This window comes from Nycticebus coucang, chromosome 13, assembly GCF_027406575.1.
Source record: "Nycticebus coucang isolate mNycCou1 chromosome 13, mNycCou1.pri, whole genome shotgun sequence".
Taxonomy (NCBI): domain Eukaryota; kingdom Metazoa; phylum Chordata; class Mammalia; order Primates; family Lorisidae; genus Nycticebus; species Nycticebus coucang.
In genome coordinates this window covers 67,061,657-67,088,206 of record NC_069792.1, presented here as the reverse complement: position 1 = coordinate 67,088,206, position 26,550 = coordinate 67,061,657, and the positions used below count along the sequence as shown (strand labels likewise).

General features: G+C 41.9%; 1 protein-coding gene across 2 annotated transcripts in view; it reads left to right on the top strand.

Moving 5' to 3' along the window:
- DPYS (dihydropyrimidinase) overlaps positions 1–25,886 on the top strand; it is an 84,371-nt gene extending 58,485 nt beyond the window's left edge. The window contains exons 8-10 of one of the 2 annotated variants that reach the window (XM_053559710.1): positions 12,715–12,922; positions 23,614–23,732; positions 25,386–25,886. In XM_053559710.1, coding sequence (XP_053415685.1) covers positions 12,715–12,922; positions 23,614–23,718 — 313 coding nt within the window. In that variant the 3' untranslated portion in view covers positions 23,719–23,732; positions 25,386–25,886. Of the gene's footprint in view, positions 1–12,714; positions 12,923–23,613; positions 23,733–25,381 lie in introns of both variants that reach the window. The other variant, XM_053559709.1, reaches the window with a different exon arrangement.
- The last annotated feature ends 664 nt before the right edge of the window (positions 25,887–26,550 follow it).

The following is a 26,550-nucleotide window of genomic DNA, read 5'->3' as shown; positions in this document are numbered from 1 at the left end:
TGCATAGAAATGTATGCTCAGGCATGTAATCTACTGTGTAGACCCAAATTCAACCACTTGCAGGTGCCCAGGGCCATCTTCTTTTCTAAAGGTTTTTGTTCTGTTTTTATCCCTATTCTACCTCGCCTCACTGTTTTCATCTTAACTACTTTAATATTCCTGGAAGAAGATGGGGTGAAATTTTATATAAATGTGCATTTAGCTCCAGATTGTGTTCTGTGTTCTGAATGGATCACTTATTTCAGTAATCCACTCAGTGGAGGTGACGTATCGTGGCTAAGCACTCAGTATTTGCATCACATGATCTGTTATTTATGATCTGAGGTGTTTTGCTCACCTTTCCTGGGCCTCAGTTTCTTCATTTATAAAATAAGTACTTAAAAAACTCTGCTTCCATAGGGTTTTAATGAGGATTAAGTAAAATAACGTATGAAAAGCTTCTAGCATAAGATTTAATATGTAAACATGTAGTAAATATAAGCTACAACTATTTTTATTTATCAGCATCATATTTGTTATAAATGACCTAGACCATGGCTCCCAGCTACTGAGGCACTGTTATTAAATGTAAGAAAAGCAAGTGAAAATGTTAAGGGTGAATGCTTTCAGAAAGCACAAGACAGGGAAAGAAAGGTCCCTGCAAGAAATCATCCCAGAATTAACCCATCCAGGAAGTATTGGGGTTCAATCAGAACAGAAGAACCCCTTGGTGGTGTGAGTGTGCGTACGCATATGTGTGCGTCTACACACATATATGCACATACACATATGCATTTGTGAGGGGCTGGACAAGTGTGGGGGCTGGACTCTCTGTAAGGCTGCTATCTCATGTCTGATGCCATTTGGGAAGGGGAAGAGGAAGAGCCAGGACCTGAAACCTAAGCTGGAGCCCCACAGAAAGATTAATACCTGTGCAGGTCTTGTTCCTCTGCCCCTGGTGGTGAGGGGTAGGTGGCTGCTTTGGTCATGGGCCAGGCACACACTCCTGACCCAGGAGTCAGAACAGCTGAAGGGGGATCCAGGGAAACAGGGAGTGTTGCAGACCTGACTACATCCCGAAGCACAGATGAGTCAGCAGATACCCCGTGTGCCCTCCACATGGCCACTATGTCCACCTCCCTCCATCCTCCTCCCTTGGAAGCTCTGATCTTCAACCCCCGAGCCACACAGCAGAAGGTGAGCAGTGGATGAGCTTCATCTGTATTTACAGCTGCTCCCCACTTCTGCCATTGCAGCCTGAGCTCTGCCTCCTGTCAGAGCTCCCCCTTCCCAGTCCACGGAAAAACTGTCTTCCATGAAACCAGTCAGTCCCTGGTGCCAGAAAGATGGCTGAGGCCCGCTGCTCTGAGGCATAGAAGGTATCATGAATGCAGGTATCCATTTGAAGGAAGAAGACACTGAGGTTCAGAGAAGTTCAGTCATTTGCCCCAGTTCACACAGCTAGGAAGGGTGAGCCAGGATTTAGAGCAGGTATGGTTGACCACAGTATCTAAACTTCTAACCATCGCACAGCTCACAGCCTCCCCAAGAGCAGGCCAGGCAGAGAGGTCTCGGGCACATGGGCTCAGACTCTTGGGCCCAACCACCTGAGTTTATAATCCAGCCCTCCACTAACTGATGGGATGACCTAGGGTGAGTACTTTAACCTTGGTTAAATAACTTAATTTCCTCACCTGCCATGTAGGACTGATGATAATACCTTATCAAAGTCTGTGTAAAGTCAGGGAGTTAATACACATGAATTCTTTGCATCAGTGGCCAGTGAACTTGGCTGTTATGATCCTGGCCTGCACAAGTCAGCGGATCTCTGAGCATCTGGCTGTGACAGATCGTCATGCCCTACTGGGTGTCACTCCCTTCCCATCCTCCTTATGGGTGAGTTTGCCCTCAGGCTGAGTTATGACAGTGAGTCGGTTTCCAGGTCTGCATTTCTGCAGCTTTTCAGCATCACCACCTTGAACTCTGAGCCTTGTGCCTCCTCGAGGCAGACAGAGGTGCCGTTACAGTGACTCATTAGTCCCAGCACCTCTGAGGCCAACAGTGGATCATGCTTCCCAGAAGCAGGCGCCTTTAGGGTTGAGGCAAGCCCCAACCATACATCTTAATTGCTAATTGAGACTTTGTGTCTGTGCCTCTAGCTCTGATGGAGCCTCCAAGATGCTCTATTTTAGGAAGGTCCATGAAATGCTAGAGTGTGCCACAGCTGAGAGGGATGATTAGCTGTCACCCAGTTCTCATGCAGATGGAAAGCAGATAATTACTGTTAAAATTCCAAGTGCCTGGTAATCTGTTTAATGAGTGAAGGGTGTAGTGCTTTCATCCTTTGAGAAGGGAATGGAAAATGACGACAGAGGTGTGGGGGCAAGAGAATGCAGTGAGGTCAGCTTTGGCCTGCGGGGTGTGTGGTTTCTGGCCCTGCTGACTCAGGGCTAGTTCCTAGAGCTGAGTCTCCATTTCCACATCTGCAAAATGGAAATAATAATATGGGCTGTTAAGGCTGGGAGCAGTGGCTCACACCTGTAATCCTAGCACTCTGGGAGCTGAGGTGGGTTGGATTCCTTGAGCTCAGGAGTTTAAGACCAGCCTGAACAAGAGTCAGACCCCGTCTCTACTAAAAATAGAAAAACTAGCCAGGTGTGGTGGTGCATGCCTGTAGTCCCAGCTACTCGGAAGGCTGAGGCAAGAGGATTGCTGAAGCCTAAGAGTTTGAGGTTGCTGTGAGCTGACCCCACGGCACTCTACCCAGGGTGACAGGGTAGAAACTCTGTCTCAATATAATAATAATAATATAGGCTGAACAGCGCCTTTGGCTCAAAGGAGTAGGGCACCAGACCCATATGCTGGAGGTGGCGAGTTCAAACCCAGCCCCGGCCAAATAATAATAATAATAAGGGCTGTTACCTGACAGTACTTGGAAAGTAGTGGATGCTCTATGGGTAAGTGACCACCCCTGAAACTGGTTGGGACAAGCCATTGGTGTCCCTCCGCCCCCACAACTCTTCGGTCACTTTTATTTTAGCCTCCCTTGTGCTTTTTAAGAACTGATTTCTTTATTTTTCTTTACCCGAGCTCCTTCCTCTCCCCTTTTCTGTCCTTGCCTGTCGCTTTCTTGTGGCTCTCTCACCTGCCAAGTTTTAGGTCTTCCAATTATTCACTCAAGAGCCTTGTGTAGGGCCGGTATGGTGGCTCATGCCTGTAATCCAGCACTCTGGGAGGCTGAGGTGAATGGATTGTTTGAGCTCAAGAGTTCAAGACCAGCCTGAGCAAGTGCAAGACCCCCATCTCTAAAAATCATAAAAATAAAAAATAGCCAGGCATTGTGGCAGGTGCCTGTAGTCCCAGCTACTCAAGAGGCTGAGGCAAGAGGATCACTTGGGCCCAAGAGTTTGAGGTTGCTGGGAACTATGATGCCACAGCACTCTAGGGGGACAAGAAAGTGAGACTCTGTCTCAAAAAAATCAAAGCAAAACCTTGTGTTGTTATTATTGTTTTGTTTGACTATTTGTTTTTGCCACCAACAACATTTGAAGCAGGAGAAAAGCAAACTCTATTTGTAAAGGTCCAGATAGTACCTTATAGGCTTTGTGGGCCAGAGGGACCCTGCTGCTACTACTCAGCTTTGCCCTTGTTGTGCAAAAGCAGCCTCAGCTAATACATAAATGAACGAGTGTGACGATATTTCAATAAAACTTTATTGACAACGCAGGCTGTGGCCTGGATTTTGTTGAACATCCCAGGTCAGCTCATCTCATGGACGTCCTGATCTCCAGTTCAGGCCAAGATACTGACTGAGGAAGCCTTTGATGCCTTGTTGATGGCTCTTTGCCGTATTTTCTCCACAGCACAGTCTTCAGACAACGGATCAAGTGATTGGAAAAAGTAACGTTGTGATTCACAACTATTACTTTGCTCATTCAAGTTTAGAAGGTTCTAAGCAAATTCCACACCAGCTCTTAAATCATAGGGGGCTTCATCAATTCAAAACCAGCTGATGGCTGTTGAGCAGCCAAGGTTAGGTTAAATTTCCTAGCCGTGGCAGAAATAGATACTCACAGTGCTGGTCCCATGAGCCTTGCCTAGTTATTGATTCAGGCCACGTCCAAAAGAATTTACAGACCCTGTGCTGAGGTTAAGATGAGCCAGTTTTCATTATTAAAGGGGGGCCTTTTTAACTTCACAGATCTGAGTTCAGGATCTTGTTTTGCTGTGTGCTGTATCCTAGACAATTTAGCCTCATTTGGCCTCAGTTTTCTCATCCATAAAATAGAGATAATAATAATAATAATAATGTTATATGTTTACTGTGATGATTAAGTAAGATAATGCTTTCTTAGCTCAGAGCAGAGTCCACAAATATTTGTTTGGGGGCTAGAAAATGGATTTGATGGTTTAGAGTTTCTTCAATTGTGATTTGGGAATAGAATCATGTGGCAACGTCTGCATTGTCACCTTTCCAGGAGTGTTGGAGGCCAGGCTTTGATTCTTAACACAGCAGAGCTTGATGTTCTCTGTAATCTGCAAAGGGTACTTCAACCCACCTTCGTGGAATTCTTCGGCATTCTGGCTTTCCTGGTTGTCTGTCCTGGCTGTAGACTTTTCTTCTTTTACTAATGTACCTCATTCCCTGGTTGTCAAGAAATTATTTTCCAGTGTCAAATTACATTTCATCTGCTAGCATTTATGCTTACTAACTCTTATTTCTCTTGGTAGAGATGGAGGGAAAATAGGTCATCTTCTTCCTTTCAAAAAAAAAGACTGAAGTTTCAATGTCGCCCAGATATTTCTGCTATTCAACTTCTCTGTTCCATCCTTTCAGTTAGTAGCTTTCCTGTCTTCCCTTCCTATTCCACTCATTCCTTTTTCTTCCTAAAATATGGAGCTAGAACTAAACACAATACATACCCTGGCCTATTCGGTACCTTCAAGAATAATATTATGCAGATTTTACCTGGTATGCTCACGCTGTGCCCAGAGATAGTCTGTCAAGCAACGTCATCTTGCTAAAGGCAAGGCAGCTTCCCAGGAAGAGTGACAATAAAATTATAAGACAAAAATCCACGCATCACCCCAGAAAGTTATTTTTAACTCTTGCTAATGTGTCAGGCCAAAAGCTTAGCCTTCCAGAAGCTAATAATCACACCTCAGCTATAAGCATCTACCTGTTTAATATTCATAAGATGTACACCCCAGTATCATGCTAGCTTGGCTGATTTACATTTAGTTTCTGTTCCTTAAAGACACCAAATTATTTTTAATTCCTCGCTTTCTGAAAACTGGTGTATAGAACATGTAATATTTATGTTAAGTAGTAATCCAAAATTTGCTAATAATTTATTTTCTGATAAATACATATATAAAATGTCTCCAGTTGCTCAGTATTGTGCGAGGCATGGGCAGTGAAGGTCATGGTACATCAAGGTCAGATTTTTCATGTGTAAATCTAATTTATCTAACCACGATCTATACCACTATCCATACATCACACAACTCCAAGGACACAATAGCAGAGTTAATTTTATTCCTTCAAGTCAATGTTTGGGGAGCATTTTTATGAACCTGTATTAAATGTTTTGTCATCCATTGAATCCCAGTGGAGTCCCAAGTTATTGTCCAATTTAGCTTTAATAACATGGCTAAAGCAATTCCCATTTTCGCTTCCGTGGGAGGTGGGTGTAGAAGTCTGAATAGAGAGTGGAAGACAGATGAGTACACGGAGCGGCAACTCTGCTTAATAATGACAACGCACTTGAAGTAGCATCATTTAGCATTTCCAGAGCTGTGGCTGCTTTGCTCCCTGTTTATATAACTTGTCATGTCCAAGAAATTGACAGAAGAGGTGGTTTGAAAGAGACAGTTGGAGCACATGTCAAAAATATATATATATATCTTTCCTATGATCACATTGAGAATGGTCAATTTTGACCGAAGGGCTTTTTAATAGCATCCTACATCCTCTGCTGCTAAACAGAAAACAGACCAAGAAGCATCAGAAAGTATGGAACAAGCTGCTTCTTTGTTTTCTGGTGGATTAAGAATGTTTTTGTTGACAGCATGCTTTCCAGGTAGCTTCCCATAAAGCTTTTGAGGGGCAGTATTGCCTAGTAGTTAAGAGCCCAACTCTGAAGCCAAAGGCCCAGCTTCACACCATTCATCATATTCACATCTCAGTGACACAATCTTACTAGCTGTGTAACATGGGGTGAGTTATTTCATTTTTCTTTCAATTTGTTGTATTCTTGTTGCTTTATAATATTTTATTTCATAATATTAGGGGGCACATACCTTGTTTCTGTACAGATTTGGTCAAAGTTCTAAGTGTGCCCTTCACCCAGATAGTGTGCACTGTACCCAATAGGTGTGAATTTACCCATCCCTTTCTTCCCCCACTCCCTGCCTTGATTTTCATTGAGATTTACTTCCATAGGTGCACATAAGTGTTGATCAATTCCAGTTTAGTGGTGAAGGCACATCGATATCTCTCCTTTCTTGTGATGTTTCACTTAGAAAGTTGTCACAAATGATACTAGATTGCCTTTTTTTAAATTTTTTTTTTGAGACAGAATCTCACTATGTGACCCTTGATAGAGTGCTATGGCGTCACAGCTCACAGCAACCTCAAACTCTTGGGCTTAAGCGATTTTCTTGCCTCAGCCTCCCAAGTAGCTGGGACTACAGGTGCCCACCACAATGCCCAGCTATTTTTGTTGTTGTTGTTGTTGCAGTTGTCATTGTTGTTTAGCTAGCCCAGGTGTATGTGGCCATCACCCTAGCCACTGAGCTACAGGCGCCTAGCCTAGATTGCCATTTTTTACAGCTGAATAGTGTCAATCCGAATGGGGTGAGTTATCGATCTTTCTGTTCCTCATCATCCCCATCTATCCCATGGGAATGATAATAATATTCACTTCATGGGATTGTTGGGAAGATTAAATAATTAACTGTTGTTTCATGTTGATGACATAAGTCCTAAAATAACACAGTGTAGAGAGATAATATATATTTTTTAAGATGCCACTAATATCTGACATGATGCTATTAACTGTTTTTGCTTTTCATAGCAACCTGGTTAAGAATCTGTACCATGGACATAGTGACTAAATAAGAGAGAATTCACCAAAATACCTAAACAAGTCATTTCTCTTGGCTCAACAAGGCTCTCATTGCTTTAAGAAATTCTCTTCCTCACCCAAATGTTCTTTCCGAATGCACATGGACAGCGTCTCCTGTGGGCTCTGCTTCAGTGATTTTCTCATCTGTAAGAGCACACAGCTCTTTGATAGAAAGCTATTTGCAAAGGGACAGAATGTTTTCTGCAGCTGTGATGTGAGTGGAATCAAAGTGATTGACTAAGCTAGAAAATAGTTTAATGTTATCTTCAGGGCTCTGCTTCCTTGTCGACTTCAACCTTGGAGATGTGTGTAATTGGGACTCAGTAAGACAACCTCCTCCCCCCCTCCCCCAATAAGACATGCCTTTCTTATTCCTGTGGCACCTGCTTCCTGTATCACCAACTGGCCGTGCAAACCTGGCTCTACAGTGCTGTCTCCAAGGAACCCAGATCACATGTCTGGGCTCCAACGGCCAAGGAGACGGAAACGTTCCTAGATTCTGCCTTGAAGGGAATTCCCCAAAGGAAGTGTGTTCAAAGGAATGACAGATGACCTCACAGAGACGTGTGACTTTAAACGAGCATTCATTCCATACTGCATTACACATGCATATAATGGACCACATTTCCCATAGTGCACTACACATGAATACATTTTAACTAGCATTTTTGTACTAATTTTATAAATCATGTGCTGAATTTGCATTGTATTTTCACGTTGAAAACTATCATTAAATATTGGAAAATGTATCATAGTTTTTTTAAGCCTTCTTATGGGCAGGGTTACATATGTCATAATATCCTCAAAAGATGAAAGTGGTTCCTACCATACCAATGTTGAAGTTCATACAACATTAAGCTGTGGGAACCTTGGGCAAGCTCAAAACAGCTCCATTTCAGCATCATTGCCTGGGAAATGGGGTAATAATACTTAGCTGTGTACTTATTCTGGTCCACAGAATAAGTACAAGTATTACTTATTGCCAAGTATTTCTACATATCAATGAACAAGTGTTTGATATAATCTGATAAGAATGGTAATTATAATAACTTGACTTATTTATTTATTACTAATTAACTTGTACAGCATGCCAGGAATATTAGGACCCAGAACTTATGGACTGTATATTTACCCCCCATTTCATTCAGTGTTCTGTCTCACAGTCACGTCCCAGAGGACTTGGAGGCAGGAAATAAAACCATCGTGACTAAACAGGAGGTAAATCATACCATCCTTTTATCTGATCACTGCATAAATATTTACAAAGCATCTACTATGTGCTAAGGATAAAAAACCTAGCCTGTCTTAAAGTGTGCACCAAGTAGAAAAAGAGAGGCTGTCAAGAGATCGAGGCAGTACACTCAGATGATGCTGAATCACAGAGCAAAGTGCTCAGTGTCACTCCAGCTCCCTTCTGGCTGTAGGGACCAGGGCTCTTGAGTAGTTTTAGGGAAGAGAGAGGAGGGCATTCAGGGTAAAGATAACTTCATGTACAAGGATTCAGAAGTGCAAAAGCTCCTGAGGTGGGAGAATTACAGCTTTGGCTGGAAGGGAAAAGTTGGGTGACGGATGACACCCTGTCAGACACCTTCCAATGCGAAAGGGGAAGCATATTCTTTTTGCTACTGGTGATAATGCCTTGAATTTACATTTTGCGTTAATTTGACTTCATTTACATAATGCCTTATTATAAAGGATCTCTTAGATGTTGTCTAATTGTCCTCTTTCTCTTGCTAACCCCAAGGCTGAGAAAGTCAAGGTAATGACTTTTATTTGGCAGAAGGCAGAGAAATCTGATTTGATGTTTTGCTGTGTCAACCTCATTGTAAGATCACAACTTAGGTCACAGAAATAGTATAACATGACCTCTGAAAGTATTGCCATATTCATTATTTTTTAGCCCACAAAAAGGTGACTTTGTATATTTCCTTTTGTATCTGTCCACATGCATATGTCTGTATTCCCTGTGTAGACGTCACGTACATACCCTCTATGGCCTGTTTTTTTTACATACTAATACATCATTTGGGGATTTTGTTTCTCCAGGGTTTTTTTTGTTTTGTTTTGTTTTGTTTTTTTTTCAGTTTTTGGCCGGGGCTGGGTTTGAACCCACCACCTCCAACATATGGAGCCAGCATCCTACTCCTTTGAGCCACAGGCACCGCCCCTCCTGGGTATTCTTAATTCTGGACTTTCATAAATGCCTAATGTTCCATTGAATAGTGATTGGAAAATTATGTTTCAGTTTTTTAATAGTTTAGGCAATATTGTAATGATAATCTTTATGTATAGAGCTTATTTCTTTTGTTAGATTATTTTCCTAAAAGCTTCAGTAACTCTTAACTTAGGATTTTCCCCCTGTTCCATCTCATGCTTATACTTCAAATAACCATTTCCTTTTTCTTGCTTTTTTTTTTTTTTTTTTTTTAGTCACCCTGGGTAGAGTGCTATGGCATCATAGCTCATAGCAGCCTCCAACTCTTGGGCTCAAGCAATCCTCTTGCCTCAGTTTTTCTGTTTTTAGTAGAGATGGGGTCTCACTCTTGCTCAAGCTGGTTTCAAACCTATGAGCTCAAGCAATCCATCCTCCTCAGCCTCCACAAATGCTAGGATTACAGGCATGAGCCACCACACCTGCCCTCAAATAACCATTTCAAGATTACTTTCTTCACATGGCAACCTTACTGATCCATCAGTCCAAACAACTTAATGTAGCATCCCGCAGTGCAAGCTCAGGAGTGCCTGTCAATAAGTACATCAACATAACTGTGATGCATAGGAATGCAACAGCCCAGGCTAGGGAAATATTTGGCAGAGAGATGGTGAGGGACATAAAGTCACTTTAAACTGAAGGTCTGAAGCCCCTCAATGTCGTTTCCTAGATTTATTTTCTTTGAGTTATCTTTCATCACCAAATCATAATTCATCATAATTCATTCTATACTAAGTGTCCCTTTAAATATTCCTTCATTTCCTGTTTTTTTAATGACATCGCTTACCATCTGATCTATGCCCTTCCCTCCTCCTTAGTGTTGAAAGTATGTGTACCTATCTCCAGCTCCTTAGGATCTTTTCAAACGTTTCTTTGTATCACTGAGTTGGTTCCTAAGGTCATTGAAAGATCTTTTCGTTACAGCATCCATTTAAACTATGACCTAGCAATTTTACTCCTGGGTATTTATACTAAGGATGAGGTTATGCAAAACACGTACCTGAATTTTATAATGGCTCTATTCATAATCATCAAAAGCTGGAAGCAACCCAATTGTCCTTCTGTGGGCAAATGGGTGATGTGCCAGGGTGCAGCATAGGATGGAATACTGCTCAGCAGCAAAGAGCATGAACCACCGATAACACACAGCAGCTGGGATGAATCTCAGAGGAATTACAAAGAATGAAAATTGTCAGTCTCAAAGGTTACATACTCTGTGATCCCATTTACTTATATGACAGTCACAAAAAGAGAAGACTATAGTGATGGAGAGCAGAACCAGGCTGCCAGGAGTTAGGGTGGGGGGAGAGTGTAACTGCAAAGGAAGAGTGTGAGTTTTGAGGAGTGATGGGACTGTCGTCGTGATGGTAACACAAATCTCTGTCTGCATCAAAATTCATAGACCTGTACACCAAAATGTCACTTTTACTGTAAATTTTAAAAATATAAAGAGATCCCAGTTTCATCAAGCTAGTCATACGTCCTCTGAAAAGTTACTTAACCTTTCTAAATCTCAATTTGTTTTCCTGTAAAATGTGGAAAATACACTCTACCTTGAAGAGGTGTTCTTAAGATGGAATAAGATGTTATAAATGCTCTGCCTGACACACTGGACGATTTTCTTTTTCTTTTCCATGGTGGATATTTCTCTCTGGGAGCGATTTCTTTCTTATGATTATCATCACTGTGCTTTTTTAGTTATTTGGCTTGTGGGGAGCAGACTGGAGGCATTGAGGGTATCAAACAGGAAGGTGACATGATCTGATTTTTATTGTAAAACACGGTTTGAGTACCTTGGTGGAGAGTGGTAAGGGGACGAAGGAGGGTAAGAGCTGAAACAGAGGCCAACAAGAGGTGCTGGGGTTGAGAGATGACAGGATGGACTCAGGTAGGAGCAATGGAGGAGGGCAGGTTTAGGATTTACTTTATGGGGAGATAAAACCAACAAGCCAGATGATGGTTTGATGGGCGAGGAGAGGCAGATGGTGGTGTCCTTTACTGAGATGAGAAACAAGGGAGGAGCAAACTCAAGCAGGTGGGTTGTGCTTGGCATGGAAAATCAAGAATTCTGTTTGGGCTTGCTAGAATTGGAAGCCAAGCAAGCAGTGGCATGCAAGATCTGGAACCAAGGACCTGGCCATCATTATTATGCCATTCTAGAACTCAGCACCCAATAGCTAGGGCTTCCTAGCACAGCCCCTGGATTAGGATGGGGGAACTTTAGTCTACTCTTTCTTAGACTCAGCCTGGGGGGTTTTAGCAGAGTACTTCTTTTTAATTCATATCTAAGAGAGATTGTAGCAGCTTCTACCAGAATTCAGATTGCATGTTTATTATTCCCTGCTGCCAGATTTGTCTTTTCTTTTCTGTTTAATGAGATTTAAGGAAAGGACAGATCCAGCATGTCTAAATACCCAGCCTGGAAGTTATCATAATCAATCATGTAAGATTGAAAAGTATTGATCAGCTACTGAGAGTGCTGATGAAAATGCAAATGCCCGACCCAGGAGTGCTGAGAGATTATCCTCTAACATGTTGGTGATTTCAGTTATCTGCAAATTTTCAGTTTGCCACAGACAAAGAAAAGAAATTCAAGATACATTTTTCCTTGATAACTACCAAATTTGATTTGATAACATTAAATAGTGATTACCTCTGAAAGGCAGGGTCAGGAGTGGGTTTGGGAGAGGGCATTTAGGAAGCCTCAACTGGGTCTGCAAAAACTTAAAATTCCATTGAGCTGGGTATTGGGTCATCAATTCATCAGACTCATCCATGATTATCATGTTTTATAATTTAAAAATGAAAAAATACAGTATGTTGTTCTTTAGCACATAAAAAAATAATTTAAAAGTCTAAACATGAAAGAAAATGCTTTTGGGCCAGGTGAGGTGGCTAATGCCTATAATCCTAGTGCTCTGGGAGGTTGAGGCAGGTGGATTGCTGGAGCTCACGGGTTCAAGACCAGCCTGAGCAAGAGCAAGATCCTGTCTCTCAAAATAGGCGCTGTGGTGGGTGCCTGTAGTCCCAGTTACTTGAGAAGCTGAGGAAAGAGAGTCACTTGAGCCCAAACATTTGAGGTTGCTGTGAGCTACGATGCCACGGTACTCTACCAAGGGCAACAAAAGGAGACTCTTTCTCAAAAAAAAAAAAACTTATCCTCATTAATCACCTCCAAGAGTGATGTCTTGGTTTTTTTCGCTCACAAAATGTAATTACTTTGTAATGAAATGTTAATGTTATGTTCTATTCTTAAAGTCACTTGTTACAGTGATCAATCTATGGCTTAATAGAGTTGCTAAATTTTCTTCTAAGTCATTCTTAATATTTTATATTCATCCAATGAGCTGGTGATGATCTGGGGCTTTTCTGGGTTTGTTTTTACAAACACAGGACCATCTCAGCAAAAACTCATCATCAGGCTGTTAACTTCAACATCTTCGAGGGCATGGTGTGCCACGGGGTGCCCCTTGTGACTATTTCAAGAGGCAAAGTTGTGTATGAAGCTGGAGTTTTCAGTGTCACGGCAGGAGATGGGAAGTTTATCCCTCGAAAACCATTTGCTGAATATATTTACAAACGAATCAAGCAGCGAGACCAGGTGAGTGTGCCCCTCAGGGCTTCCCCACAGGCTGGACTGCCACTCTTCCCTGGGTATCCAGCTGGTTGTTATTGTTGGTGGTGATGGTGTTGTCACATCACGCTCAGCTTACACTTTCCTAGGATGTCTAGGATTGTCAGAGCTGATAATGCCAGTTTTTAAAGAAAGAATTATAATTGGACAGAGACATTTGCCCTTGTAGACTGATGTATCTGTCCATGGTTTCCTTAATGGACTAAGCCAAGTTTTCTCAGACAAGTTCAAGGCCTTTGGGGAGCCCTTTGACAACTGACTTAGCGTTCTCTGAGAAATAGACACCAGTTGTATAAAGGTGCATGGGTTTTTTTAAGGGAAACTCTTGTGAAAAGAAAATGGAAGAGAGAGGGGAAAGGCTAGGAGCCCCCTCAGATTACAGCTCAAATATGACCCCAGTGAAGGAAAGAAAGAGAGAAAAGAGGAAGAAGCATCTAGACTGCCATGTGGACTAGGAAAGTTTGAACAAGGCCTTCGGGAGTCCTTGAGTCAGGCCTCAGGTCTCCCAACTTCAATCTGAGCCCAGGCATTGGCTGGTGGCAAAAGTAGTGATGGGAGTTCAGCACCAGCAGAAGCCCCTCAAAAAACTCTCCTTTACTGAGGTGAAGGTCTGCAAGGGGCATGCTCGTGACCCCCAGAGCAAGGTGATGTTTTGGAAACTAGAGCTCTAAATATGAATTCTGCCTTGCTGTGTGGCCTAGAGCAAATTTCTCTATCATTTCACGGGCTCAACTTCCTCATCTGGAAAATGATGACAATGTTTCCTCCCTAACTAATTGTGACACTCAAATGAGACTTCAAAATGTCAGGCTCTGGCTCAGCGTCCGTAGCAGTGGTTACAGCGCCAGCCAAATGCACCAAGGCTGGTGTGTTAGAACCCGGTCCGGGCCAGCTGAACAACAATGACAACTGCAATAAAAAATAGCCGGGCACTGTGGTGGGTGCCTGTAGTCCAAGCTACTTGGGAGGCTGAGGCAAGAGAATCGCTTAAGCCTGAGAGTTTGAGGTTGCTGTAAGCCGTGACACCACGGCATTCTCCTGAACATGACATAATGAGAGTCTGTTTCAAAACAAACAAACAAAAATGGGGCTATGTTCAGGCTCATAGTAGGAGATTAATAAATATTACTTCTCTTTCCTTTTCCCTTTTGATGACCGAATCTATGGTAAACTTCCCTTTATCTTTGTAATGAATCCGTGTTATTATAGAAGAGATATTTGGCATTAACATATCTTGGGGCTTTCACAAGTTTTCTTTAGTTTATACAGAGTTTTAAATAGTTTTTAAAGTTCACTGCACTATAGTACAATATTGGAAATTTTCAGGTTAAACTAAATCTAGATTTCTGGATTTAGGGGTTGGGGAAGGCAACCCTGGGCCCCCATTCTCACAAAGTATTTCTGAACATTTGTATGCTAAATAACAGCAGTACTAACATTTAGTAAATACCGACAAAAGGTGAGCCACACTGCAAAGGACTCTGTCACTGCAACAAGTCTGGGGGAGGGACCAGGTGTGGTAGCTCACGCCTGTAATCCTAGCACTTGGGAAACCAAGGCAAGGAGATTGCCTGAGCTCACGGCTCAGCCTGAGTCAGAGCTTCAAGACCAGCCTGAGTCAGAACAAGATCCCATCTCTAAAAATAGCCAGGCCTTGTGGCGGACCCGTATAGTCCCAGCTAGTTGGGAGGCAAGGCAAGAGAATCACTTGAGCCCAAGAGTTTGAAGTTGCTGTGAGCTATGATGTCACAGCACTCTACTGAGGGTAACAAAGTGAGACTCTGTCTCAAGAAAAAAAAAAACAATTCTGGGAGGGCGATAACATTTTCTTTGTTTTAAAAATTAGGGAACTGAAGCTTCGAAAAATTAAGAAATTTGTCCAAGTTACACAGCAAGTATATGTCAGGGTCAGAACATAAACTCTGGTTACCTGATTCCAAAAATAGTATACTTATGTAATAAACTATACTGGGTATTAGAAAAGTTGAGTTAAATGAGGTAATGAGAGATCAATTACTAATCATTAGGCATGGAGAAAGATTTTCTCACGAAAATCTGAAGTTGAGATATGAATGGCAGCTGGCTCATTGTGAGGCTGTGCCAGTAAGGGGTGAGGCTAAACAGAAAGGGTGAATTCAGGGGATCATAAGGAGGTAGGTAGAATCAATATAACTGGGTAATAGATAATGTGACACTCGAAGTAGGTCCAAGGCAGGGCTACGCATGCAGTTCCAGGTGCTTGCCAGCAGGGATGCTAGACTAAAAGGGAACACTATTTAAAGACTAACTCTGCCTTAGTCTTCCTCATGCAGGGGAAATGTTTTGTGCAGCAGAGACCACCAAATCACTGGTTTCGTCAGTTCTTTTTCTTCAATCATTTTGTGTTTCGTTGGCAGAATTAATGTCAACTTCAATTTTTATCAGTTGACTATCAATTTTGTGGGTTATTTTAGTTTCTTAGCATTTTTTTATACCAACTTTTTAGACATTCTAGTGAAGGATTGTTTTTCAAACAATAATAAGTAACTGGAAAAAAAAGTATCCAATGTACTCTGCCCTACTATGAAACTAATTTATGGCTTTCATATGAAAGCTATAACCCAGTTATAACCTAAGAATATGGGGCAGGGGGAGAGGAAGAGAGGGAAGGGGAGGATGGGCGGAGGGAGGGTGATTGGTGGGATTATATCTATGGTGCATCTTTACAAGGGTACATGTGAAACTTAGTAAATGTAGAATATAAATGTCTTAACACAATAACTAATAAAATGCCAGGAAGGCTATGTTAACCAGTGTGATGAAAATATGTCAAATGGTCTATAAAACCAGTGTATGGTGCCCCCATGATGGCATTAATGTACACAGCTATGATTTAATAATAAAAAAATAAGGCAAAAAAACAATAATAAGTAACAGCTATCATTATTATTGTGTGTTGTTCTGAGCACTTACTATCTGCCACGTTCTGTACTAAGTGGTTTACGTTCATCATTTTACGTAAGCCACACAATCAGCCATAGGTAGATGTTATCATTCCCATTTTACAGATCAGAAAGCTGAGTCTCAGAAAAATTAAGTACACTTTTCTGGGCTAAGCCATAAGTAACTGTAAGAGGCAAGTTTTGTGATAAATTCTTTCCAATTCCCAGAAGAAAATCTCCATGAAACCTAAATCATGGAGAAAAGCATTATTAGAAAAAAGTTGATATGAAAAAATATCAAATCAAATGCGTGAAATAAAATGAGGTTTGGAAACTGTCTCTAGATGTTTCAACTCCCCACTCCCATCCCATTAAGCAAAGACAGTTATAGAATAAAAATATCATACTCGGGCTAAGAAAAAGAACTGTAAGGAACTCTAGATTTTAAATTCACGTGATGTTATCAAAGCTCTTGCTCTGCTTTTTATTTAAAAATTCAAATTTCTTTGTGAGTGGGGAGAAGAGGTTGAAGGGGAGCAGAAATGGCCCATATCCTTTCTCTTGCTCACCTGTTATCCTCCCCAGGAAAATGAGTCACTTTCCAACCACAGATTATAGAGTCACATCAGCAGTTGCCGACTCCAGAACTGGACTGGTCTCCTGGCTAGAGTATTAGTTCCTATAGGACAGTATCTAATTCTTTTTATGCCACTACTTAGTACACAGCAGGCATTTGATAAATGAATTAAACCACAAACAAGAGAAGGAAAGTCTGTGGTTTCTGCAGTGCATAGAAAGAAATTTAAATCAATTTACCCAGAAGATGGCCCCCTGCCTGAATCCAAATGGTGGAGTTATCTGTGAGCTTGTTTCTTGTCCATGATTTTATTACTTACTGAAATTTATCAGCATCACATCATGCAGCTATTACTATTACTGGATATTCTGGGGAATTCAAAGGAAAGAAAAGACATTTTTATCCAAGTTGACAGCTTTGGGGAATGGTTAATTTATTTATTTCAAAATTTAAACAGCTGATCTTTAAGGGAAAAACTTTAAATCAGAAAATGAGACATCAAACTTCCTTTGATAAATTTAACATAATAAAATATATTTCAATTTTATGTAAAAGTCACTTAAGGACGAGTGCTGGGGGAATAAAAGAGAAATAAAAGGGAATAAAGCAAACTAGATGTCCAAGAGAATTCTGAAAGAATAAAATTACATATTGTAAAATTTTTACCAACAAATATATAGCTCTTTAAATTAAAATGGATTATATATTGAGAATCTTTGTACATGAAGAGTATTAAAATTTCCACCAAAATTTGAAAGTATGGACATTCTTTAAGTCATCTATTTTTCTGTCTTCTTTTTTTCTTTTTCCAGTAATAAGCAACCCCAACCTTTTCTGGAAAATAAGGGTCACATTGCATTTTATATAGAAACAGGAATAGCCTCATGGAGTAATGTCTGGTTTCACAATACTGCTGCCAAAGCTTTTAAACTGGGTTGTATCTTTGCAATGATAAGCATAATTTGCCTTATAGATAAGATAAAATTGAGTGGCTGACTGATCTGGTCCTTGAGATGGGTATTCTCCGTTTCTGAAATAGCAGTTTGTCAATGTCTTTCTCAAGGTGGTAACTCAAAGAAAATAATTTAATACATGGTGTCACCTGCCATTTAATGCTAATTTCTTCATATTGATTCCTATTGCTAATAAAAAGTAATACATATGCTGGAGCTGGCTCATTTGGCTCACAAGAGATACATGTACGCATCTTTTCCCAACTCTTCACTCAGTGATGTCATTTTGTTGGAATCAGCCATGATGGGAGTATTTACACCACAGGAAAAGACCAGTGCTTTAAGTTAGGGCTGTAAAGGTAGAGAGAAAAAGGATAGTGAGATGTTGACCTTGACCCACACACCACTGTAGAGAGGGCACTTTCCATGTTTTATGTAATCATTCAGCATTCATTCAGTAAATATTTATTGATCACCCATTAAATGCTAAGCACACATTAATTCTTACAACAACTCTTGGAGGTAAGTAGTTGTATTCCTGGTATATAAATTATGAAATTGAGGTTCTGTGAGGTCACACAGTTACTGTGTGGCAGTGTTGGGACTCAGACCCAGGTTTGTCTACATCAAAGTATTCCCTTTAACCCAATGTTTTTAAACCTTTTATTATCTCACAATACAATCGAACATATAGTTAACTTTCCATAGTACACTTAAATTATGTGGATCAAAAAGAGAATTAAAAAAAGACTACACTGTGCTTTGAACTTATTTTGAAAATAACTTAATTAATGATCTTTAAAATTTTTCATGGCACACCAGTTGAAAATCACTGCTTTAACCACTGTCATTGCAGCATACTAATCATAAAGTTTAATTCCTGCTCAAACACTTAGCCACCCGTCACCCTCAGGATATCACTCACTCCCCCAGTCTCCCTTCTGCATAGATATTTTGAGGATTAGATGGAGACCTTCAGTGGATTGTAAAACATTATAAACATGCAAATAAATTTTCATTGTTATCAATCACTTCTAGGAACCTAAGGATCCCTAGTGTACGCATGATTCACAGAGCCCTGGATGGCTCCTCTCCGTGTGTACTGAGTGTCCTCAAAATTCACCAGGCCAGGCATGGATGTCATTCTTTGGGAATGAATTATTTGCACTGTGCAGTGTTGGGGCAGCGTCTGCTATTTGGTGTTTGGAAGTTCTCTGGTCTTGATTGACATCTTAGCATCTTAGCCTGTTTCTGAAACAGTGGACAACACTGTTTCAGTAACTTCTTTGGGATTATTCCCAACTGGTTTTACTGTTCTCAGACAATCTAGCCAGCACTCCATCCTCTGCAGAGAGTATGGTTGAATTTTCTGTCAACTCACGTCTTCTTCTTTCCCTGATCAGCTAACCAAAAAGCATTTCTCTAATTATGAAGGCGTAAGGTTGATTGCAATTAGGGTTTATATATAGTAATGCTTATAACTCTTATTTTTGTCTTTCTGTTAACTCATCACAATGACAATTACCAATAAATACTGAAAATTCAAATTCAACTCTTTTCTACCAAGGTAGACCACTCGCATCCTGAGACACCATCTGTGTCCCTTGTATTATTTAGGACAGCTGTCTTAGTTCAGTTGTTGCTGCTGTAACAGAATACTTGAAACTGTGTAATTTATAATGAACAGAAATTTATTGGCTCACATTTCTGGAAGCTGAGAACTCTAAGATCGAGAGGCTGGCGTCTGGCAAGGGCCTTCTTGCTGTGTCATCCCATGGTGGATGGCATCACATGAGGGAAGGGCAAAAAGAGGGCAAGGGAGAAAAAGAGAGAGAGAAGCACAGTGGGAATGAACTCATGTTTTTATAAAGAAGCCACTTTTGCGATAACGGCATTAATCCATTCATGAGGGCAGAGCCCTCATGGGGTAATCGCCTCTTAAAGGTCCCATCTCTTAATGTTGTTATAATGGTTAATTAAATTTCAATGTGAATTTGGCAAGGGACAGACATTCAAACCATAGGAACTGCCTCTGACATGGTTTTACCCTCAAGCCATTTTATTTTATTGTGATATCATCAAGATGGAAAGAATTGCTGTTGAGGTGTGATTAATCTTGACCAGATTGCACTGGGGAGAAAAAGATGCCGCAACCCAGATCAGCTTCCAAAGGTGTGTTCTCGGGATGCAAGCAGGTGCTCCTTGAGAAAGTTGTCAAATAATTTTAAAAAATGTCACCCTCAGGTGATACAAGTGCCAATATGATATAAAAAAGTTTCAAGAACTTCTACAATCGAGAAATCTCCCTTTGGGGTTCCCATAGCACAGTGGTTACAGTGCCAGCCACATATGGGTTCGAACCCAGCCCGGGCCAGCTAAACAACAATGACAACTGCAACAAAAAATAGCCGGGCATTGTGGCAGGTGCCTGCAATCCCAGCTACTTGGGAGGCTGAGGCCAGAGAATCACTTAAGCCCGAGAGTTGGAGGTTGCTATGAACTATGATGCCACAGCACTCTACTGAGGGCAACATAGTGAGACCCTGTTTCAACAAAAAAAAAAAAAAAGAGAGAGAGAGAGAAAGAAAGAACTCTCCCTTCATTTAACAAATGTTGTTGAACACCAGGCACTATTCTAGGTGCAGACAACGTGGGCACTAATATGACAGCAGTTCCTGATCTTAAAGAGCTTACATTCTACTTGTTTCGACTGTGATTCATGGTGCTAAAGTTCAAGTTCTATTGAGATACTTTCACACCTCTTGGTGCTGTGGTCAATTTGCTGCTTGGATAAAGGAATCTGGAGAGAGGAATTCAGAGAGATCAAGGCTGGAGATAAAGTTTGGGAATTGTTGCATATAGATTTAAGACCCAATTTAAGATTTAAGAGTCTGAGGCCACTAAGGAGACTGTGTTAGAGAAGAAATGGAGATTAAGATAGAGCTCTGGGTCTACCAACCTTCCTTCTGAGGAGAGGAGAAATCAGTTGAGGGAGCCTGAGGAAGCTGACTAAGGAAGGAAGGAGTTAGCAGGAGAACATGGAGGCCTCCAAGGTGAGAGGAGGAACCTGTTCATGCTGTTCAACCCAGAACATTCAGATCTCCGCCCTGGTCTCTCTGTGTGTTTTGTACTGTGTAAACATCCTCCAAGAATTAGGTATGCTTTAGCCAGGAGAATTGGGATGGAATCCCATATTATCACCATACTCATCTCGGGTGACAGAGGAAGAAGCCCACATATGGGGTCCATGCCAGGCTGGGCACTGGGCACTTCAGATAGAGACTTACCATTGTCACTAGAGAGGAGGGACAGACTAGCACTGCTAAGAGTTGTAGGTTAAGTCTATTTCAAAAACAAATGTGCACCTGAATTTCTGAATAACAGCAGCAACGGTTTAAGATTCTGCAGCGTAAGTGCCACCACTTTCTCATGTTGTCACAATGAGCATCTATCAACGTTCTAAAGCACACGCATAGAGTACAATGCCAGGGGCAAGAGACAGAACAGAGATGAATAAGTGTGAGTCTAGCCATTACAGAGCTTATGTAACCCACCTCTAAGGATGAGAAACTATTCAAAGGTTAAAAAGGGCTGAGAGGGTAGACACTAGAACCTAAGTTGTCTTTGATTCCTGTCAACTCATCTTACCCAGGGAAAGACAGTGGGGTGTGAGACTAAAGAACTCCAGGAGGAAGGCTGGCTTGCTTCTGAGGTGGCAGAGTAGGCAGGTGGAGTTCACATTCATGGCTATTCTGGAAGGAAACCAGCCCTGGCCCATCTGGAGCCTCAGAGGTAGCTAAAAACTGGGACTGTGTGCAGATTAGACCCAACAGTCATGTCAGACACAGTCCTGGTCACCCTGACCAGAGTGATGAGCTGGGCCACAATATGGCATAGTGACATTCCCAGGGCACTGACTGAACAGCCATGTGTAGTTCTTAGACAAATGAGTGATCCAAGACCTACCTGTGGAAGACATCCAGCCAGAGAGAGAGATTTATCTGGAGGACAGATGAATGATGAAACACAACCAAAGAGGATGAGGGAAACGGAGTCATCTCAGGCCAGGACAACCCACAGAAAAAGAAGAGAGCAAGCTTGGATGGGAAGCCCCCATTACATTCCCCCTCACAGAAAAACAACCCACCTTCCACCCCTCTGTACTGAGCACTTGCTGTGGAGACACAGCACAGTACCCCTGCGCTCCTGCTGGGGACACAGGCAAGCAAATAGATGATTCCAGAAAACTAGTAAGTAAGATGGAGAGAGGGTGCGGGACTGTAGCTTTCTAGATTAATGACCACCTGGGCTGAGTTATTATAAAAGAGATGTCAGAGATGTTTAGGCAAAAAGGAGTGGACACCTCAGCCTGTGCAAAGGCCTGCCCAGGATAGGAGGATGCTGGGGAGGATTCTGATTTGCCCAGTTTGGGTCACATGCAATCCCCGAGCCTGAACCTGGGTTCCAGGAAGGGGCCTCTGATGGGCTGAGCTGCTTGAAGAGCTAGCCCACCCTGGGTGAGGAGGATGGGCTGAACCACTGGCGTTGGCAGACAGTTCCCAGGAAGGAGTCCAGGACAGACAAAAAAAGCAACAGCTGAAAAGTGCAAGCAGAAAAGGTTCAAAGGAACAGTTGAAGGAAGAGGGAGGTGGAGTGGGAGCTGATGGGGGCCACACAGCACACAGGTAGATGGCACAAATGTCTGCCCACGTCTGTCACTTTCTTCAGAGGGGCTCAGCTGCAGACAAGGCTGATGATTGAACTCGCTTTGCTGAGTGTGAATGCCAAGGGCAGCAGAGAAGAAGGCAGGACCCTCTCGATGACAGGCAAGATGGAGTTGAAGGGAGGAGGAAATCAATCGTGGTTTGCTCAGACGGTCCTGAATTGTGCTTGTTAATTATGTTTGGACCCTTTTCACTCTCAGAAGTGTCCTAGTTTGGATGATAAATTGTATGGCCGCCCTAGGTTTAAATGATAGCCCATGTAGTCTGGCTTGGAAAGTAAAGCCAGGAAAGGAAAGAGGGTGGGGAATAGAAACCTGAAAGGGAGCACGTGGTCTGAGAGTGGGGTGTCAGGCGAATTAAAGGTTTCAGATGTGAGAAGTGACCACAGTGTCCAGGGGCCGGGGGCAGAATGAGAGGCTGGCACTTCATTTCTGGGTGTCTGTATTCCTCAAGATGATGACAGGACACAGGTGAAGGAAAGAACTGAGTAGATGTTGAGCTAAAACAGAGGCTCAAGGCAGCATCCAAGTGCATAGGGGCTTGGCCTGGTGGGGGTAGGCCTGGGGTCCTCCATTTCCTCAGTGCTCAGAGTGTGCCCAACACTGTGCTTCACAGCCCATGGCTATAGGGACTTTGCTGTATCCTCTGTGCTTGGCAAAATATCTGGGGCAGTGTGAGCTCAGTAAATATATGCTGAATGAAAAGAAAATGCTTTGTCTCTGGACGGGTTCTAATGCCTGCGTTTCACGGATGAGGAAGTCAGCCCAGAGGCATTAATTAACTTGTCAGTTTCCTGCAAGTAGTAAATGGCAAAAAGAGAAGTCAAAGTCAGATCCGTCTTACTCCAAAGGCTGCATTGTTGATCACTGCAACATATTAGTTTGCGTGGTCGAAATGAAACACGCAATTTGTAGTTTGTTCGTTTGTGTGTTTCCAAATTATAAAACTTTGCTCAAGCACTGAATTAACTCTAGCTGAATCCAGCAGAAGCTTCTGCTGGGTGGATGGTCACCAAAGAGGCTCACCATCTATAGATGGTCTATTATTAACAAAGGCAATCAGGAAAATGAAACACACACACACACACACATTGCTAAAATCTGAAGCTACCTCTCTGAGAGTCTCACAACAAAGCTCTCTGGGAACACAGATAAGTGAGGTTGGAAGGAGAAGTAAAGAGAGGATGTCAGAAAGAAATGTAGAGACAGTAATAGGACTAGAAGGGGGCGAGGATGTGGCAGAGGCCCCCGTGTGGGCTCTCTGGGCCTCTAACTGATACAGACTAACACCAGCTAGGAGTGGGACAACCCTGATCTCCAAAGTTGCCAAGAAGCTCTGTGAAAGGGCAAGGGCACAGGAGGCACATGATAAATTCACAAGATTCCTTTTTTGCTCTGAAGGTTCGTAAAGGGGGCTATACTTAGCTTTGAACCCAAGAAGTCAATAATAAACCATAAGAGAGAAATGAAATGTTCTGTTTCAGACCTGCACACCTGCCCTGGTGAAGCGTGCACCCTACAAGGGAGAAGTCATCACAGTGGGAAGAGAAGACTCCACTGCTGGGACTCGGAAGCAGGCCTGCCCCTGAGCTGGGAGCTGTCGGTAAGGGTCAGTGGGCAAAGAGAGAATTCCTGCATGAAAGCACAAAAATTAGCATCTCTTTCTTCAAAAGGGTTGGAAAGAGCAAGGTCAAAAGCTTCAAAGTGATATAAGACTGAAGGTCATTGAGGCCACAAGAACACTGATAAAAGAATCGTTGACACAGAACATTTAGATGAGCCTTCCATATTGACAGATGACCTTGGACTAACTAGAGGTCCACTCTCTAAGATGTTAGGAAACATTCCACAGGGCCATAGAGAATCAACTATAAGCGAATTGCAGTAGGCAGTTCCAGTAGGCTGGGAACATACAGAGGGAACTGTCATTGTACTACTTAAGATGGGAATATAAATTCATGGTCAAAACTTATAAACTGATTAGGACTTTATTTGGAAAATAAATCTTCATATAGTAAAGGCAACTATGTTCTAGAATTTAGGATGAATGAAAAATGGATCAGACGTTGCTTTGGGGGGTATAATAAACATATCAGGAAATTTGTTAGTATTTAATGTCCTTAATGTTTGGAATGATATTATACACATGGTCTTTTTTTTTTTTTTTTTGAGACAGTTTCACTATGTCACCTTCAGTAGAGTGCCATGTGCCATGGCATCACAGCTCACAGCAACCTCAAACTCTTGGGCTTAAGTGACTCACTTGCCTCAGCCTCCCAAGTAGCTGGGACTACAGGCGCCCGCCAGAACACCCAGCTATTTTTTGTTGTCATTGTTGTCATTGTTGTTTAACAGGCCCAGACCTGGTTAGAACCCATCAGCCCTGGTGCATGCGGCTGGCACCCTAACCACTGAGCTGCAGGCACCAATTCCACATGGTCATATTTGCAAAAATATTTGAGTACTTCAATAGTTTTCTCTCAGTCTGTCAACATGCAGATCTTTCATTCTTGAAGGACCTATTATTATCATCATCCTCATCAATTTTCTCTTCTTCAACTGTTTTCTGGTCCTGCTCTGCCAGGACCTGTACTTGACAGTGGCTTTGCTGTGATCTCTCTAACATCACTTCAACTGACTTCATGAAATCTAACATGTTTTGCCATTTTTGCAATTACATTAGACTATAGTTTTCTTTTTTTACTGTTTGATATGTTTTCAGACATTTCAACATGTAGCAATCTGCACAAGACTGAGAGCAGAGGTTGTCCTGATGCGCCGGGATAGAAGGTTGTGATAATTAAGGTCATTGTTTGACTAAGGACTGATTTTATACATGCTTAGGCATTGCACATTTTCACATTTTGACAACCTGTGCTTCCCTACAAAAATCCCATGACTATGGGGATTTGGATAATGAGTACTTGAATAACAAAGCCTCTGTACAGACATGCTATCCTCTTGGTGTTGAACGTCGTCCGTCCTTAACAATGCTATCTAGCCCAACAGTGCCACCTTTTTGTAATTTCCAGACTACTGGAATTATTCTTCTAATCTGGGAAGATTTTGTTAAAAATTCAGAGGAAGATTAACAAGAATTGCTACTGAATGCTAGAACATGCTATTAGTGATATTTATAAGACAAGGATTAGTATTTACTTTGATGACAGCATTTATCCAGGGATAGGCTTAAATTCAGCTTCTCTTTGTGAAGGAGAATGTTCTGATGAGTTCCTTTCATTCTCTTCAAAGGTAGAATCAGAGAAAAGGACGCTGCTGTCCCCTTCACAGACAAATGTCGTCAACCCGTGGTGAAGCGGGCCTTATTTCAACTCCCCGAGATCCTTTAGAAAAAAAATCACTTCTGTTGGCCTCTTTGATTTTCTTTCAGAAGCAATTGCCGTCTTTCTCACTGTGCCTTTGTTGCTGTGTAAGATTGAAGATATAAATTTATATCACTGGGATGGAAAATCTGTGTGAAAATTCATTGATGATCCTTGAAAATGTCATTTTTGGTTGTATTAGATTTCTTACTTTGAATTTAAAAAAAATCACTTTTTTTTGTTGTTGTTGCAGTTTTGGCTGGGGCTGGGTTTGAACCTGCCACCCTCGGTATATGGGACCGGCGGCCCTACTCCCTGAGCCACAGGTGCCACCCAAAATCACTTCCTTGTTTAAAGGATTTTTTGTTTAAAAATAACTCTGTGATTTTACTTTTATCATAATTAATAAACACTGAGATCTTCATTTTATCTAACAGGACATATGTGACTGTTTGTGTCTCTTTCAAACTAGTGGGATTGGGAGTTTGGGGTGTTGGTTTTGATTCAAGAACGTGATTTCTCCTGGGCAATGTCTGCTTCAGCAACTCTTGCAGAGCAGGTCCTTCAGCAAAGCCCACTTAATCGAATCGGATGCTCAAGCCTAGACTAAGGCCAGGGCACATTATCCGATCACCCCGATGAATGTGGGATTTGAGGGGATTCAAGGGAATAGGCAGGTGCTGGATTAATAATACCTTCTTTCCTGCTCTTCCCAGTCTGTGCCGTGATCCTTCTGTGTGTGCAGAGAAGCCACACTTCTTCCTGGGTAGGTCAGTCAAGAGGGATTTTAACACACGGAATAAAATCAGGGCAATTCCACTCTCCCCGTGGGCGCATCTGCCCCATACTCATGTAGGTCAGAGGTCTATTTGCACATTTAATAAAAGGCGCACAAATCCACTTCCCTCAATTATCACTTGTTTTGAGCACCCAAAAGAAAGCAGGGTGAGCTGCCCCTGAAGAACCTTCCAGCTCCATCAAACCATAGCTCTTTTTTTCTCAGATGAACAGATATTTTAGGGCATTTTGTTGTTTTTCTCCTCCGCTTTGGTTGACAATGGACACTTACAATAGGACTACTAAATACTCTGAAAAGAA